General features: G+C 39.9%; 1 protein-coding gene across 1 annotated transcript in view; it reads left to right on the top strand.

Annotated features, from left to right (window-relative positions):
• The window catches only part of ING3 (inhibitor of growth family member 3), a gene marked incomplete in the record, with an annotated part of 17758 nt that continues 17470 nt past the window's right edge, over positions 14375-14662 (top strand). The window contains 1 exon segment of the mRNA XM_021384826.1: positions 14375-14516. Within this exon segment, the coding sequence (XP_021240501.1) occupies positions 14489-14516 (28 nt within the window).

Raw genomic sequence — 14662 nt, 5'->3', positions numbered from 1 at the left:
CTGGGCTCCTCAGTTCAAGAAAGACAGGGAACTTCTAGAGAGAGTACAACGGAGGGACACAAAGATGATGGGGGACCTAGAGCATCTCCCATATGAGGAAAGGCTGAGAGACATGGGGCTGTTCAGTCTGGAGAAGACTGAGAGGGGACCTTATCAATGCTTATAAAAATCTAAAGAGTGGAAGACAAGTGGATGGGACTGGGCTCTTTTCAATGGTGTCCAGAGACAGAACAACTGGAACACAGGAAGTTCCATACAAACATGAGGAAAAATTTCTTTGAGGATGACAGAGCACTGGAACAGGCTGCTCAGAGAGGTTATGGAATCTCCTTCTCTGGAGATATTCAAAACCCACCTATATTCTTTCCTGTATGACCTGCTGTAGGGAACCTCCTTAGTAGCTGGGTTGGACTAGATGATCTCCACAGAGCCCTTCCAACCTCTATGATTCTGTGAATACTACACAGCTGATGCTACTGGAGAGCAGCCCCATGAAAAGGGATCTGGAGATTCTGGTTGACGACAAGTTGAACAGAAGTCAGCAGTGTGCCCTGGCAGCCAAAAGGGCTGATCATACTCTGGGGTGCACCAGGCCCAGCACTGCCACTGGGCGAGGGGAAGGGTTGTCCCCTCTGCTCTGTGCTGTGTGGCCTCACCTCCTGCACTGGGACACCACAATATGAGAAGGATATAGTTGTTCAAAGGAGGGCTATGAAGATGAGGAAGGGTCTAGAGGGCAAGATGTATGATGTCCCTTGGTTTGCTCAGCCCAGAGCAGAGGAGCTGAGGGGAGGCCTCATGGTGGCTGCAGCTCCTCACAGGGAGCGGACGGGCAGCGCTGAGCTCTGCTCTCTATGACAGTGACAGGGCCCGAGGGAACGGCATTGAGCTGTGTCAGGGGAGGGCCTGGTTGGGGATTAAGGAAAAAGTTCTTCACCACAAGGTGGTTGGGCACTGGAACAGGCTCCCCAGGCCAGTGGTTATGGCACTGAGCCTTCTGGATTTCAAGCAGCATTTGGATAACTCTCTCAGACATGTGGTTTGAATTTTGGGCGACCTTTTGTCGAGGCAGGATTTGGACTTGATGACCCTTGTGAGTCTCTTCCAACTTGAGACATTCCATGATTCTACGACTCTATGATTCTCATTTCTTAGGTGTGAAGGAAACAGCATTTTAGAGTTCGAGCTCTGATTTGACCTCTTCTCTCCTAGTTTTGATAATATCTTTCTAATTTTCTCTTCTCAGGTGATTACTCTTTTTACCAAAGAGACCATTCAGCTTAGCTTTCTCTTCATTAAACACTGATCCATCTAGGAGGTTGCCTTCTATATTTTTTTTTTCCATCCACCATTGTTTTTCATCTGCTTACTCTGGCTATTTGTTGATCTTTCATGTATGACTGTGATTTTGCAGCCTCTCATTTCTACTTGTGTTATGTATTTGCTCTGCTCCATCTTCTCTTTTTCCTATCTTTGAATCTTTTTCTTTTATATTGTGCAGTCTGTATTGTGCTATACAAATCTCATGACTACTTGGAGGTCTTCACTGAAAGGTTTTCATTCTTCCTTTATTTCTCATATTGGCACTTTTCATGTGCTCTCACTTCTTTTTCAGCAGATCATCCAGTTCCTTCACTTGTCTTATAAGCGTTTCTCAGTGCAAATTTGCTTCTACAAGCTGATATAAAGTTAATCAATCTCTTGAAAAAAATCCTCCCTTTCTGTATCTGTGTCTTTGCAGACTACAGTGGTTTATTCCTCCTCTGAAGTCATGAGATGATACATGTGTAGTTCGGTCCAAGCAGGATTTCTCATATCATCACATTTATTGTGTTAAGAACTTACTTCATTTAGCTACAGAGGAACAGAAAAAAATTTCTCCATCCATCCGAATAAGAAAACAAAGGTTAGGTAGCTGAAAGACAACGATGAAGTTACATGTGATAATCATGCAATTGTTGGTTTTAAATGTAATGTAATGTTCACATTTAACAGCTATAATCTGTATTCTTAAACCTTGACATACATTTCACAATTGTTATTCTTTTCTAAATCTGAGAATAAAAAAGGTTGAAAGACGTTTTGTTAATACTGTGAGATGGTCAATAAGTACATGACAAAAAGAATTATTGACCTAAATTGTTCCATATGAGTACCTCTGATACATTTGCCTGAGGTTCAGTATTATCAAAAAAGAGTTCTTATTCATGTACATATTATATCATGTACATTTCTGTTCCCTTATAATATAATACAAAGAATCAAATAAAAGCTCTTTGTATGTGATGAAAATTATCTTCAAAGAAGGAAGCACTGTTTGATAGCAGTCTTTAACTGAGCACTGGCACAGGTTGCCCAGAGAAGCTGTGGAGTCTCCCTCCTTGGAGATCTTCAAAAGCTGTCTGGATATGGTCCTGAGCACCCTGCTCTCAGTGTCCCTATTTGATCTGGGGGGTTGGACAAGATGCCTCCAGAAGTTCCCTCAACCTCAAATCATTTGAATGGGAAATTCCACTAAATTGGTAACTTACGGTTCTGGAATGTGATGTTAATGTGCTAGAAATAGAGGCTATGCTCAATTGGCAAATATCCACAGGATATAGAATTTGTACCTCAGTTCCTTCTCAAATCAACAATGTCACTTTACTTGGAAAACCCAGTGCAGCACCAACAACAGACTTTTTATGGGATCTCTATTTCTTAAGGAGTGCTAAAAGCATGGAATTCTCTATTTGGAGATGTCTGCCATACAAAATCTTCTACAGGCATTCACACAAAGTACATTTGTGGTTTGTCTGTTACTTTGTTCATTTGTTTTAAGCAGGTATTAATAGGAACAAAAGTAATTAGTTACTATAATCAAACAGCAATCCCTGAAAAGTTGTGAAAGTGGAACATATCATGCTTCGGTCTACAAATTTGTTATGCTCCATGTTCACTCCATGTTGGACAGAGAAAAATACTTGGGATGCGGAAAAAATGAAGGTGATTAAGATAAAGCTATTCTGATGCCTAATTTTGCTATTCAATAGCATTGTTTCCATGTTAACTCTTCTATCACACAGCACCTGTGTTACACGACGCAAAGACATTTCTTCAATTAAACAAATACTACGAGAAAGGGCAAACTTGCAGTTTTTTTAGTCTGAAGTATTTTATTTCCATTTTAAACAGAATTTTCCGTAATTCAGTGGGAATTGTGACTGTGAGTTCGTAAACATACTATTATTCATAAGTGAAAAACAGATAGTATCTAAAATGGAAATATGAAAATTATATCAGGAAGGAGGAGAATAGTGGGTTAAAGGGACAGCTGGTGCTAGTGTGTTACCCGATATGGGACTTCTGCTCCATGTTACTATTTTGTTACTACTGTAGCAAGACAGCAAATGATAGCTACCAGTAATTCATTGAATGAGGCACGTGTGTATTCCAGCTGTACCCATGCCTTCAGTCTATCTGTGAACAGACTGAAGAATGGAGTCTCTACGTAATTTTTTTTTAGAACTTAACAGAAATGAGACTGGTAGGATTCTATACAAATTACTTTAAAACTTACAGATTTCATCTGAGCAGGTATTCTTTTGATATTTGAAATTATCTTACAAGATTCTATAATAAGGTGATTACTTCCTAATGAAATTTTTAGGATACTAAAAATGTAGCAAAGTCATACCATTCCATTACAGGCTTACTTCCCTTTTTTCTCTTTGTCCATTTTCACTTCAGTCTTTCTTATCAAAATCTTATGTAAAACCATGCATATGCCTTCACTGAAAATATGAATTCCTTACATATCTCCTCAAATTTGGAATCGTTAAGTGTAGATAGCACCAAGTGAAATGAGATATGCAAGGAAAGAGTGTGGAAAATAGGATTATTAACAAGACCTGAATACCATTGCTGAAATAACAAATGCACATATTCACACGCATCCTCACACATTCACATGTACATATGTGGAAGGGATATGAGTTTGGAAGGGAGTGATTTAAGCTGAAATCTCCCTTAGATGACAATATTACAACATTTCTCCTTGATTCAAATATACTGGTTCTGAACTAATATTCTCTATGATGAACAAATGTCTAAGTCTGAGAGAAACAGTAGACACAGAGCACCTTCATACTATACCTTAATCATTTGGGATGCTAGATGTAAACGCATTTAGCTCCGGCTACTACTAATTTTACAGGTCCTGTAAAGTTGTAAAGTTGTATTTCTGAATACTTACCTGACCTACATCTGTTGTCTTTTTAACAGTTGGATGTGATCATATTAACTGCTGCCTATGTTATACAAAAAGTGCCTGTGTTTTTGAAAGGAAGAACCAAGGTATTACTTCACATTTTTCTTTATCCAGTTAACACTGATTGAAAATTGAAAAGGAAGAACATTCACAATAGACAGATGCACACAGAGGTGTATTATGTTTTCACATAGCAGCTTTCAGTCTTAATGTGACAATGTAATCGTCTCTCCATTCTGTTCTAGCTGTTTTCAAACATTGTCCTATTTGGCACAGAAACCTCCACTTCTCTGTTGGAAACCAAATATTTTTCTTTCCAGGGCAGACATTCTTCAGTCAAGTTCAACTCAGTGGTCCACAGGGAAGCTGTCTCTGTTGTCCAAGCTATTAAGATACATTTATGAGCCAGCATCAGTAAATAAAGCAAGCAAGCTGCATCTGTACCCCAGCCCTTGAGGTCACTGAGCAATTCCAGAACCGTAAGTTACCAATTTAGTGGAATTTCCCATTCAAATGATTACAGCACATTAGATCGTATCTCAAGCCAAATTGTTGGATTCCCAGAAAAAAAAGCCATGAATCAAGTTTCTCTGTCTGACATCTCTTACGTAAATTTACTGTAATTTTGTGAAAATTTACAGAGATGTTAAGAGAAATACCCTGAATATGAATTATTGTGTACCTTTTAATGAACCGCAGGCTACAGTGAGCCACTTACATGGTATGAGACTAAAAAGATCCAAGGCCAGATAGTGAATTTAATTCATTGTCTAAAGTAGTGAAGTATAGCAGGAGAGCAGGGGCAAGAAATACTGGTGGGAGCCATGAGAAGGCAGAACATGTTTCAACCCCAAGGGTTAACTGTGAATACTGCCAGTCACTTGCTTGAGTAAGGATGTGGAAATAAAAGTAGAAAATGAATGCATGCTCATGACTAAGCAGCTGGAAAGGTCCCTGACAATTGGGACCAACTGGCTATGAAATGAACAAGGACTTGAGGTCACCTGGCACAGCTGGGACAGTTTGTGTCTGACTTCCTCATCTCCCCAAAATTAAAGCAGTCCTGTCCAGATTCTTGCTGGAAATGAGTCCTGCCATGCTGTAAGTCCTAGGCCATGAAGGGCTGATGCTAGCCGAGATAGGCCAAAACTGTGCTAGGTACTATGGTAATAATTAAATGGCATGTGATTTTGTTGTTGCAGTCCTGGCATCATTTTTCAGTGACACTGACTTACCACTGCCTGAAAATGCTGGAGCACTGTCTCGGAACCCCACTTTGACAACTAGTAGGAAAAGATCCAGGAAAAGAATGCTGCCTTGGATGAAAGCATAACGCATTGATGGCTCTGGTAACCAGTCCATAACATCACTTCTTCAAAAATCTCCTGTAGAGGGAGAAAGAAAGGAGAACTCCATGGAGAATTCCTTCAGTCACTGAGGAGGACAGTAGGTTCAATTCAGTGAGAGAGATACTGGTTACGCTTTAATTACTGCTCTGATTCTTTTGCCATTGAAAAAGTTAACACAGCTCCCTCCTTTTTAGCTTGATAACAATCAAATGGTTTGCATATTTGATATTCCCATTTCTTACAGTTTCATCTCTGTTTTCTGAAGCTCAGGTTGCCTTTTCAAGGTGCAAGGCTGACAAGAGACCCAGTATAACACAATGGGTCACTGGTGAACTCTTTTATCCAAAAGTGGAGCAGATATGGATGGAAATGTCATCACGTCTCCTTATAGAATCCTATGATACTACTACATCATGTGTTAACTCATTCCACCCTGCAGTGCTATTTGCAGGGTACTATACTGTATAAGAAATATGATAGTGGTCATTTTAGCTAAACAAACGTATAATTGATTATCTGGCCATTGAGTGCCACTAGACAGAAAATGAATGCATTGCTCTGAGATCTAACATTTATTCAAGCATAAGACCATATGATTTTTAAAAATGCAATTACAAAATGCCATAATCTATTTCTGTAAATTACCCGTGTTAATTTTAGCTCTAGACAACAATGACAAATTACAGTCCTAATTTCAAGGATATGAGATGCATTACATAATGCAAATCTGTAGCGTTCAGAATCATTAATCATCACCTTCTTCTGGCAGAACTTTCTCTGTTAGTGTGTTTACAAAAGAAGAGACCTACTAAGACATACTATTTCAGGCTTTCCTTCTTTGTAAATATTCTTTAGCACAAATATTTTTAATCTGCATTTATCTTTAGTCTCAGAAGGGAAAAATAGGCCAGATATAATTCCAATAATGAAATGTTGACATCCGTGATAAAAAAGAATTAAGGCTCTTTCTATTTTTACCATTTACTTATCTGTTACTATGTTAATTATCAGCTAAATATTATTATAAAACTAAAACATCGTGTTATCTGTTTTAACATTATACCTTACAGAGACAATTTAAGGGGCATTGTTTTTTTTCTCAGAAATAGCTCTGTTGGAAGGTACATGAAGTTCCTCAAGCTTTCTGTCAAATGGAAGTCTCCCATTCTATATACAGTTAAGTGTTCACAGTCAATCATTGAGTACCAGATTTCACTGCTAGCAAAAGTCATTCTTAATGTTAATGGCATCAAAATATAAATACAGCTGTAACTGAACTGAAACATAGCCAGGTTTGTGTATACATAAATAATTTTGATTAAATCTATCCCATATTTATACAAGATGCTCAGCATCAGGTTAGACCAGGAAATTGTTTTCTGATCCTGTAAACTTTTTAGGGTTTCTTAAATAGTCTTCTTCATTAAAATACACAAAAACCTTTCAATTTTATAGATGCACAGATAATAGTCTGGCAGTGAGAGGAATGCAGGATGCAGTCAGGTTCAGTCCCCAGTTCTACCATTCCTGCCTGTCCCAGAAATTTGTTCTAGCCACCAGGAAAACAACTCTGCACTGATTTTCCTGAACTAGAGATCAATTAGGACATTTTGTATTTGTATATCTTGAATAATTTCTCACCAGCAGAGCCATGAAGCAGAGTACCCTGTATCTCAGATAATCATTGGACTGTCACATGGTGGTTTCCCTCATACCTAGTTATTTGTGAACTTTGTTAAAATCAAGAAGAGAAAAGCTCAAGCCCAGCACCTACATAAGTCAGAGGAGAATCCAGAGCTTCCTTCACATCTCCCAGGAGAGTTTCATGATCACAAGGCTAATTTATTATCCTGATTATCCCTCTTGTTTCTTTCAGTTTTACTTTCCTGTAAAAGCTGTGTTGAAGCACCAGTGTACTTGCAAATGCCTTAAAATATATAGTGAATGAGAATTTTCCAAATACAGGAAAAAAAAAGAAAAAAAAATTTGCTTTGAAGAATTCCCAGTTAGCTGCATTCCCAAATGTTTTGCATTAATTTTTAAGGGCAGAGACACATCAGAAGATTTGAGATTATAGCAAAGTGGAATGCAGGATTTCTAGTTAATGGGGGAAAATATTTTTTTTTATTTTAAATTTGGGATTAAAAATGCAGTAATTTTATTACTTTCTTATAAATAATTGACAATTAACAATAAGGATTTTTTTCTTAATAAAGACATGTTCTTCTGCCTCGTTAGCTTAGAATTGCTGATACACTGTAAATTCATACTAAAGCCTCGCATGAAATAGCTCAATTTTTATGTTGAAACCCTTAATACTTATAACTTTTCTGTGATATCAATAAATTTAATGGGCAAAATTCATGGTCACCACACATGGGACTATGAATTCGCATTTCAGAACAAAAATCATAAACAATAGTATCCTTAAAGGTAGCTGATGCAAGTCACTAGAGTATAACATTAATTCACTTGTAAGTTAAGCAAATATATTTTTAATTATGTTGCAAATTTGACCAAAGATATATAAAACAGGGAATAAAACAGGAATGTTTAGGTCAAGTGAAATATTTGTACAAGTTAGAAACACCACATGAAAAATGTAAATAGAACAGACTAGGAAGACCTTGTGCGTTCCCCAAATTGTCTGTATTTTCATCAATTGTATACATCTCTAAAAAAATAATTACACTGTACTTCAGCTTTCCCAGAAAGATCACTTGATTCTATCTTACGGCAACACAGCTACAATACTACTACCATCTGGAATACACCTAGAAGTGACATTTTCCTTTTTTCTTTCTCCAAATTTTGTCTAACATAATCACAGTGTGGTTTTAGAAAAGAGGCAGGTTTGCACTTTGTGCTTAGTTGCAGTAGGTCTTATCTCCCTTGGTAAGAAGTTAGAATGTTTGCAGTCTGTCACAAAGATGTGTCCTCTCTTACAACTCATCTGAGTCTGAACTCCAGATTCTTGGGTGTCTTAATTTCTGCACAGCTCGTGTTTAAAGATCATGACGGAGAAGGTGATTTCTGTGTTGTCCTCACAGACGTGATAATGCATGCCCAAGAGCAGTGAAGATTCATGTCTGCCCTCAAAGTCTGTGTCCTTTCCTGCAGCAGCTGTACTCCTTCAGTCAATCATACTGCCACTTTCTTGGCAAGTTTCTCGGAGTATTTCCTTCCCCTGCTGCTACTTTCACCTTCTTTGAATTTGCTGCAGGGACAAAGGCGGCCACAAGTACATGAATCTGGGAAGAGGGCAATAACTGCATTGTCACCCCCTAATTTTCATCTCTCTTCTTCTTTTTTTTTTTTTTAACCTGCTCTGTCTGCAGGGCCAAATTCGCAGAGGACATGCCTTTTTAGCAGAATGGGAGACAGATGGTGTCAGCCCACAGTCTTCTATGCTATTAATGTAATAACAGCCACTTACTTATACCATTTCTTGGTGAAAAAGCTACCAGCTACGGACCTCTTCCAGCCACAAGAATTTGCTGATCTCATGGGAAAAGGTATGACTGTAAATCTGACAGTTAGAAAAAGGCAAGATACATCCTTCACTACAGATAATCAGTTACAGACATCTCAAAATTAAACTTTTATTAGAAGTGTTTAAATATTCAATAAAATATAGTTTTTAAACTTTATTCACATGCATGCCATGTAATCCAGCATTAAGAATTTTAAAAAATAAAAATCAAGCAAATAAAACCAGATATTCTTTGAACAGTAAAACCACTTAAATTGGTTCCTTGTGCATTTGTGGCTTATAACAGTGCCTCACAAGTCATATTCAACAACTGAAGCTTTTTCTGTGTTTGGGGTACTCTCATGACATTGCTCTCCTGTAGATTTTCTTGAGCCTAATAGGGTAGCAGGTTCATACTGCAACATTTTCCTCAGTGAAAAGAAGAAAATATACTGGGGACAACACAGCAATTAAGGAATACATAGTATCTTAGAAGAACTATTTTTCTTTCAGATTGGTTGAAATTAGTCAATTAATTCCACAGAGACGAGGCAGAGAGAAAGGACAGACAAAGTGTGCACACACATACAGAATGCTTATGTAAGCTTTATTTCCTTAGGAAGTCAGGATAAAAACATCTCAGTGATTAATACACAAACAGTGATCGCTCATATCCTGCAGACTTTCAGGAAATAACTGAAATCTGCAAATAAATTTAACTGAGTCTGTAGCAGACAAAATTAACTAAAAGATGGAGATGTAATTGCCTGAGTCTGTACACAAAGCCAAGCTGAAAGATAAATGGCAGATCCATTTTCCTGTTGACTGTTGAGGTAAATTAATTATCTGGGGTCATGGATTTGTTTCCAGAAACAAGAATGCGAATCTGAAGAATTTGAAAGAGTTTGTAATAAGTAGAAAATGAGTGTGATTTCTCAGTTAGATTACCATGCAGCCAGAACACTGCTGGGCCAAATTTGCCCTTTTGAGGATCATTTCACAGAAGTGTGAAGTTTCTGCATAGTGCTGTCCTAGACAAGGGTAACATTATTTATTTGATAGCCTCACCCTGCTTTTTCCTAGGATCTGGCTTCAAACAGAGTTTCCCATTACATGAAGTTGATTGTCCAGAACAAATACGATCATGCTGTAACTCTTACATGGTACTCAGTCTCAAGACAATTTAGTTATTTAACAAACGTCCTCCAACAGCCATGGTGTGCAGTACAGCAGGAATTACAGTTATTTCCTGCAGTGAGTATGCGGCTGTGGGTGATGTCCCTGTATCAGTAGCAGTGGAATATGGACAGTGATGGGCTCCATGGCAGCTGGGAGGGACAGCTGGACTGTGAGACAGGGAGGACTGAAGAGAATGGAAAAACAACAGCAGCAGAAAAATAGCATGCAACAAACAGGAAGTGGGAGAATTAGAATAAAATAAGTGAGGAGACCAACAGGCCTGATGCTGGCTTTGACAGACAAAACAGGCTCTGAACACTGCTACAACAACATATCCTTGCAGCAGTGCACCGTGGTGAATGGATTCTGGCTCATCAGCCAGGACTTTTGCAGAGCAGCACTGGCAGTTGCCAAAGAAAAGCAAATGCACTGTCCAGGCTGGTAGCTGTACGTTGGCACTGTTGCACCCTTGTCTGGTGCTGCTCAGTTATCACTGTGTCCTAAAGTTCTGTGCAAACAGGCGAGTCGTCAGTAACAAATGGGTTTTGCTTTCTATGCTCCATGTCAGCAATCTCCGTATGTAAAGGGCAGAGAGGCTTTCTTGTAAGAAAAGAGCACAGGAGGAACCTAGCAGCAGGAGCTGAGACCTGGAGTGTCAATCAGGGATGGGCTGGCTAGGTCTTTCCCAATTTCTTCAAATCAAACCACCTAGCAATCAGTCCTTGAAAACAAAGGAAAGAAACAAAACACAGGAATTACAGAATTGGAAACATTGGATTAGACAGCAATTAAAAATAGAGTACTGAAGAAACTATGCAGTGAGATCCTAGAAGGATACAAAAAGCCCCTGAAAACATGTACAAGATAGGATGGATGTGGAAGAAACACAGAAAGGGAAAGACCAACTGACTGACAGCAGGAGGAATACAAAGGTAGAAAGGGTGGAGTTCAGAGATGTGGCAGACAAATCTCAAAGTGGGTAGGGAAAGGAGAAATTATAATACTAGGAAAAGGACATGAGACTTGGAAAGAACAGAAGAGTGGGAGAAGGTTTAAGAGTCTTTACATTGTCTGAGAAGTGTACATCAGAACATACAACCACGTTATTAATCAGTTTTTTTTCCTAACAGTTGAAAAGTAATGAAGCCTATGCAAGCAATTAGCTTTAGGTAGATCACAGGGCAACTGTAATATTTCTTTATATCATCACTCTGTCACAAGTGATGATATGTTATTTAGGTGAAACATTTATGGGAGAAATGCCATCAACACTAATAATGTTATATTAGCAGGAAAAAAAAAAAAAAACAACTCCAGTAGTCTCCCTTCTCTTTTCTGTGCTAAGCAGTTCTGTTGCTGTAGGGAAGATTTCTATGCAATATCCATTGCAATTTACAAATTGAATTAATTTTTGCCTCGAGTTTACATTTGGTGTTTAGTTCTTTTTTTTTTTTTTACTGTATTTGCATCTCCAAAAAACACAGTCATTAATCCATGTTTCTTTTCCAGGAGCTGTTCTAATTAGGCTGCTCTAAAAGTTAGGTTAATCAATAGAGTTAATTCTTTACATCTATACACAACAGGAAGCTTTCAGCTTTCTAAAAATAGCCCCTTTGTATGGCTGGAGTGGCTGATCATTACTAAAAAAGCTCAGTTTAAACTGAGTTACAACAGTCTGAGTTACAACAGTCTGCGGTGATGAGCAGCACTCATACACACAATCCTACTGAATTTAGTATGGTTACTCATTTAACTATGCAATATGAGTTAACATTGGCAGAAATGGAAAACATTTCTTCACTTGTTAGTTAAAAAATAAATAAATACTAATGAAGACTACAGGTGACTACAGATAGATAAATTAAGTACCCGTTTGACTCTACTCAGATGCTGGGCAAAGTTAAACTGTACTTTCACTTGTATTCAATTGCATAATACCCTCTCATCCCTTGCTGTAAAGTAGTACAATGAACAGTTTTTAAACAAGCTTCCAATCTTTTAAAGGTCTCTCACATATCACAGTGAACCATGAAACATAAATAGGCACACTCAGACCTTGAAGACAGCAAGTGCCAGCCCCACTGGAATTTTGTCAGCCATTCTGTTGGCAAGCCCAAATCTCATTTTCCCCTTCCACTCATGTGATCCGAGCACACACTGCTACTGAAGGGAATGACTGAGACATAGGCACAAGAATGGTGATTCTTAGACCTGGGCACCACAACTCACAAGAGTTAGATGAAAATATCCCTGCACAATAGCCCTCAGGGATGATTTTACTGGCTATTCCCAAAGAATATTATATATAATATATATATATAATATATTCTTTGTGTGCGGCAAAGCCAGGCATGAAAACCAGGGCATACAAGCAGTCACAAGGTCCCAACATCCTGGCTGTCCAAGAACTTCCATCATGAAGCGAACATTAAGAACTCACTGTATGACTGTCCTAAAGCTGTGGTTCTAATGGCAGAGTCTTTTTGTACATTTGTGTACAACACTGTTCTCTTAAAACTTTGCTGCATTATATATGTGCTCACATCTATGTCTACAAAAATACTTTCTTTTTTTCTTTCTTTGAAAACCATTAAAGCTACCACTGAACATAAAGAAAAATGACCACATCAATCCACATTCCCCCAAACTCACATGGCTTTCCTTCTAATGAATACAGGACGTGATTACTTGAATTCTGCTTTTGTATGGGCTAAGTTCTAATCTACTTCAAATCCTTTCACTACAACATAAGCTTTATCTTCTCAGGAAAGGTCAGAAGCTTCGTCTCCTACATTACAAAATGGAGCAAGAAATTTCTTGCACAAAACTTCAAAAACATTGCCACTACTACATCAGCGTGCCAAAAGTTGTATGCTAAGGACTGGTCTGTAAGAGCTACACTGCAGTCTTTCTACTAAGGCTGCTGACAGCTAGTGAGTGAGCTTAATTACCTCTAAAAGCCATTCACTGGTATGTGTGAATCTGGCTGGTTTCTGTTCTAGCACCACAAATTAAATGGCCAAGGATGGAAGGTGACTGCTTACAAAGGTGACAGTTGCTGTCATACTTTTTTTTACATCTATAATGAAGTTGAAATTAGAAAAAAAAAAACAAACAACTTGGCTACATACCATGTACTTGAGACATAACTAACATCAGTCTTTGCAGAGGCTACGGGCAGAATTTATGCTTCGCTTCCCCAAATTCAATCTCCTATTGTGAGCTAATCACTCACAATATACGAATGTAAAACCCTAAAATAGAACACAATTTTCCTTTAGCCCTGACACGTGGAAACAGCTCACGCAGGTTTTTACTCGGACTTGGTTTAAGCATACACGTCCTCTCCTTGCTCAGATGACAGCAGGTAAACTAGAGCGCATGGAAATCCACTCTGTTCGGCTGTGGCAGCTCCTGCATTCCCTCTGCCCACACCTGAAGTGGCACGGTCCCTAGAAATTCCACCTCCCAGCTGAAAACTTGTTGAAAACAGAGTAGTATCGTAAGCGAGTCTGGATAGAAGCAATCGATGTCTTCTTTTATGCACTTGTCCTTAACTGGACCAACAAGACAAAGCTAAAACAGTAATGAAAGTACTTCAGGGATTCAAAGCGCGTGAAAACCTTCAGCCCTCAACACTTTAAAATAAATTACAGTAAGCACTGTAACCAGACTGCAGTCAATACTACGTGCCTGCAGTGCATTCTCTACTATTATCGAGAGTTCCGAAGCCTGAAGAAGCTGATGTCGGACTGGGTTGGCTGGTGCCTTTGCTGCTGTGGGCGCTCCAGAGCGGCTCTCCTCACACCGAGTCACTCATCCCAAGGCATAACAACTACAGATTAACTCCCTTCAGGACATTTTGTACTATTTTTACTTTTTCTACGCAACTCTCCCGGTAAGACAGCCCACACCAACGCCACCTCAGCGGCGGCACACAGCGCCCGCGCCCGCGCCCGCCCCCGCCCCCGGAGGCGCGCGCCGCGGTGCACGGCGGCACACGTAGTTCCCGGCCGTCCCGCGCGGAACTCCATTTCCCGTGATGCCGCGAGAGCAGCGCGAGCCGCGGGCGCGTCACGGGCGCGGGCAGCCAATCGCGGCGCGGCCGAGGCGGGCGCCGTCAGCCGCCAATGTTGTTTTCGCTGAGTCGAGCAGCCGGTGTTGTTGGCGGCGGCGCCATATTGGAAGGGACGAGCCCCCGTTAGCGAGAAGCCCCTTGGCGCTGGCCCGGCCGCCGCCATGCTGTATCTGGAGGACTATCTGGAGAGTGAGTGTGTGCGGGACGGGGACGCCGGGCGGCCGGGCACGGCCGGCGGAGGGGAGCTGGAGGGAGGGCGCGGCGACGTGGCGGCGCCCCCTCCCCCACGGCGGTGAGCGACTGACACCCCCCCCTCCTTTCTCCCCCGCCCCTCC

The sequence above is a fragment of the Numida meleagris genome, chromosome 1 (genome assembly GCF_002078875.1).
Source record: "Numida meleagris isolate 19003 breed g44 Domestic line chromosome 1, NumMel1.0, whole genome shotgun sequence".
NCBI classification, from domain to species: Eukaryota; Metazoa; Chordata; class Aves; order Galliformes; family Numididae; genus Numida; species Numida meleagris.
This window is presented reverse-complemented; position numbering and strand designations above follow the sequence as displayed.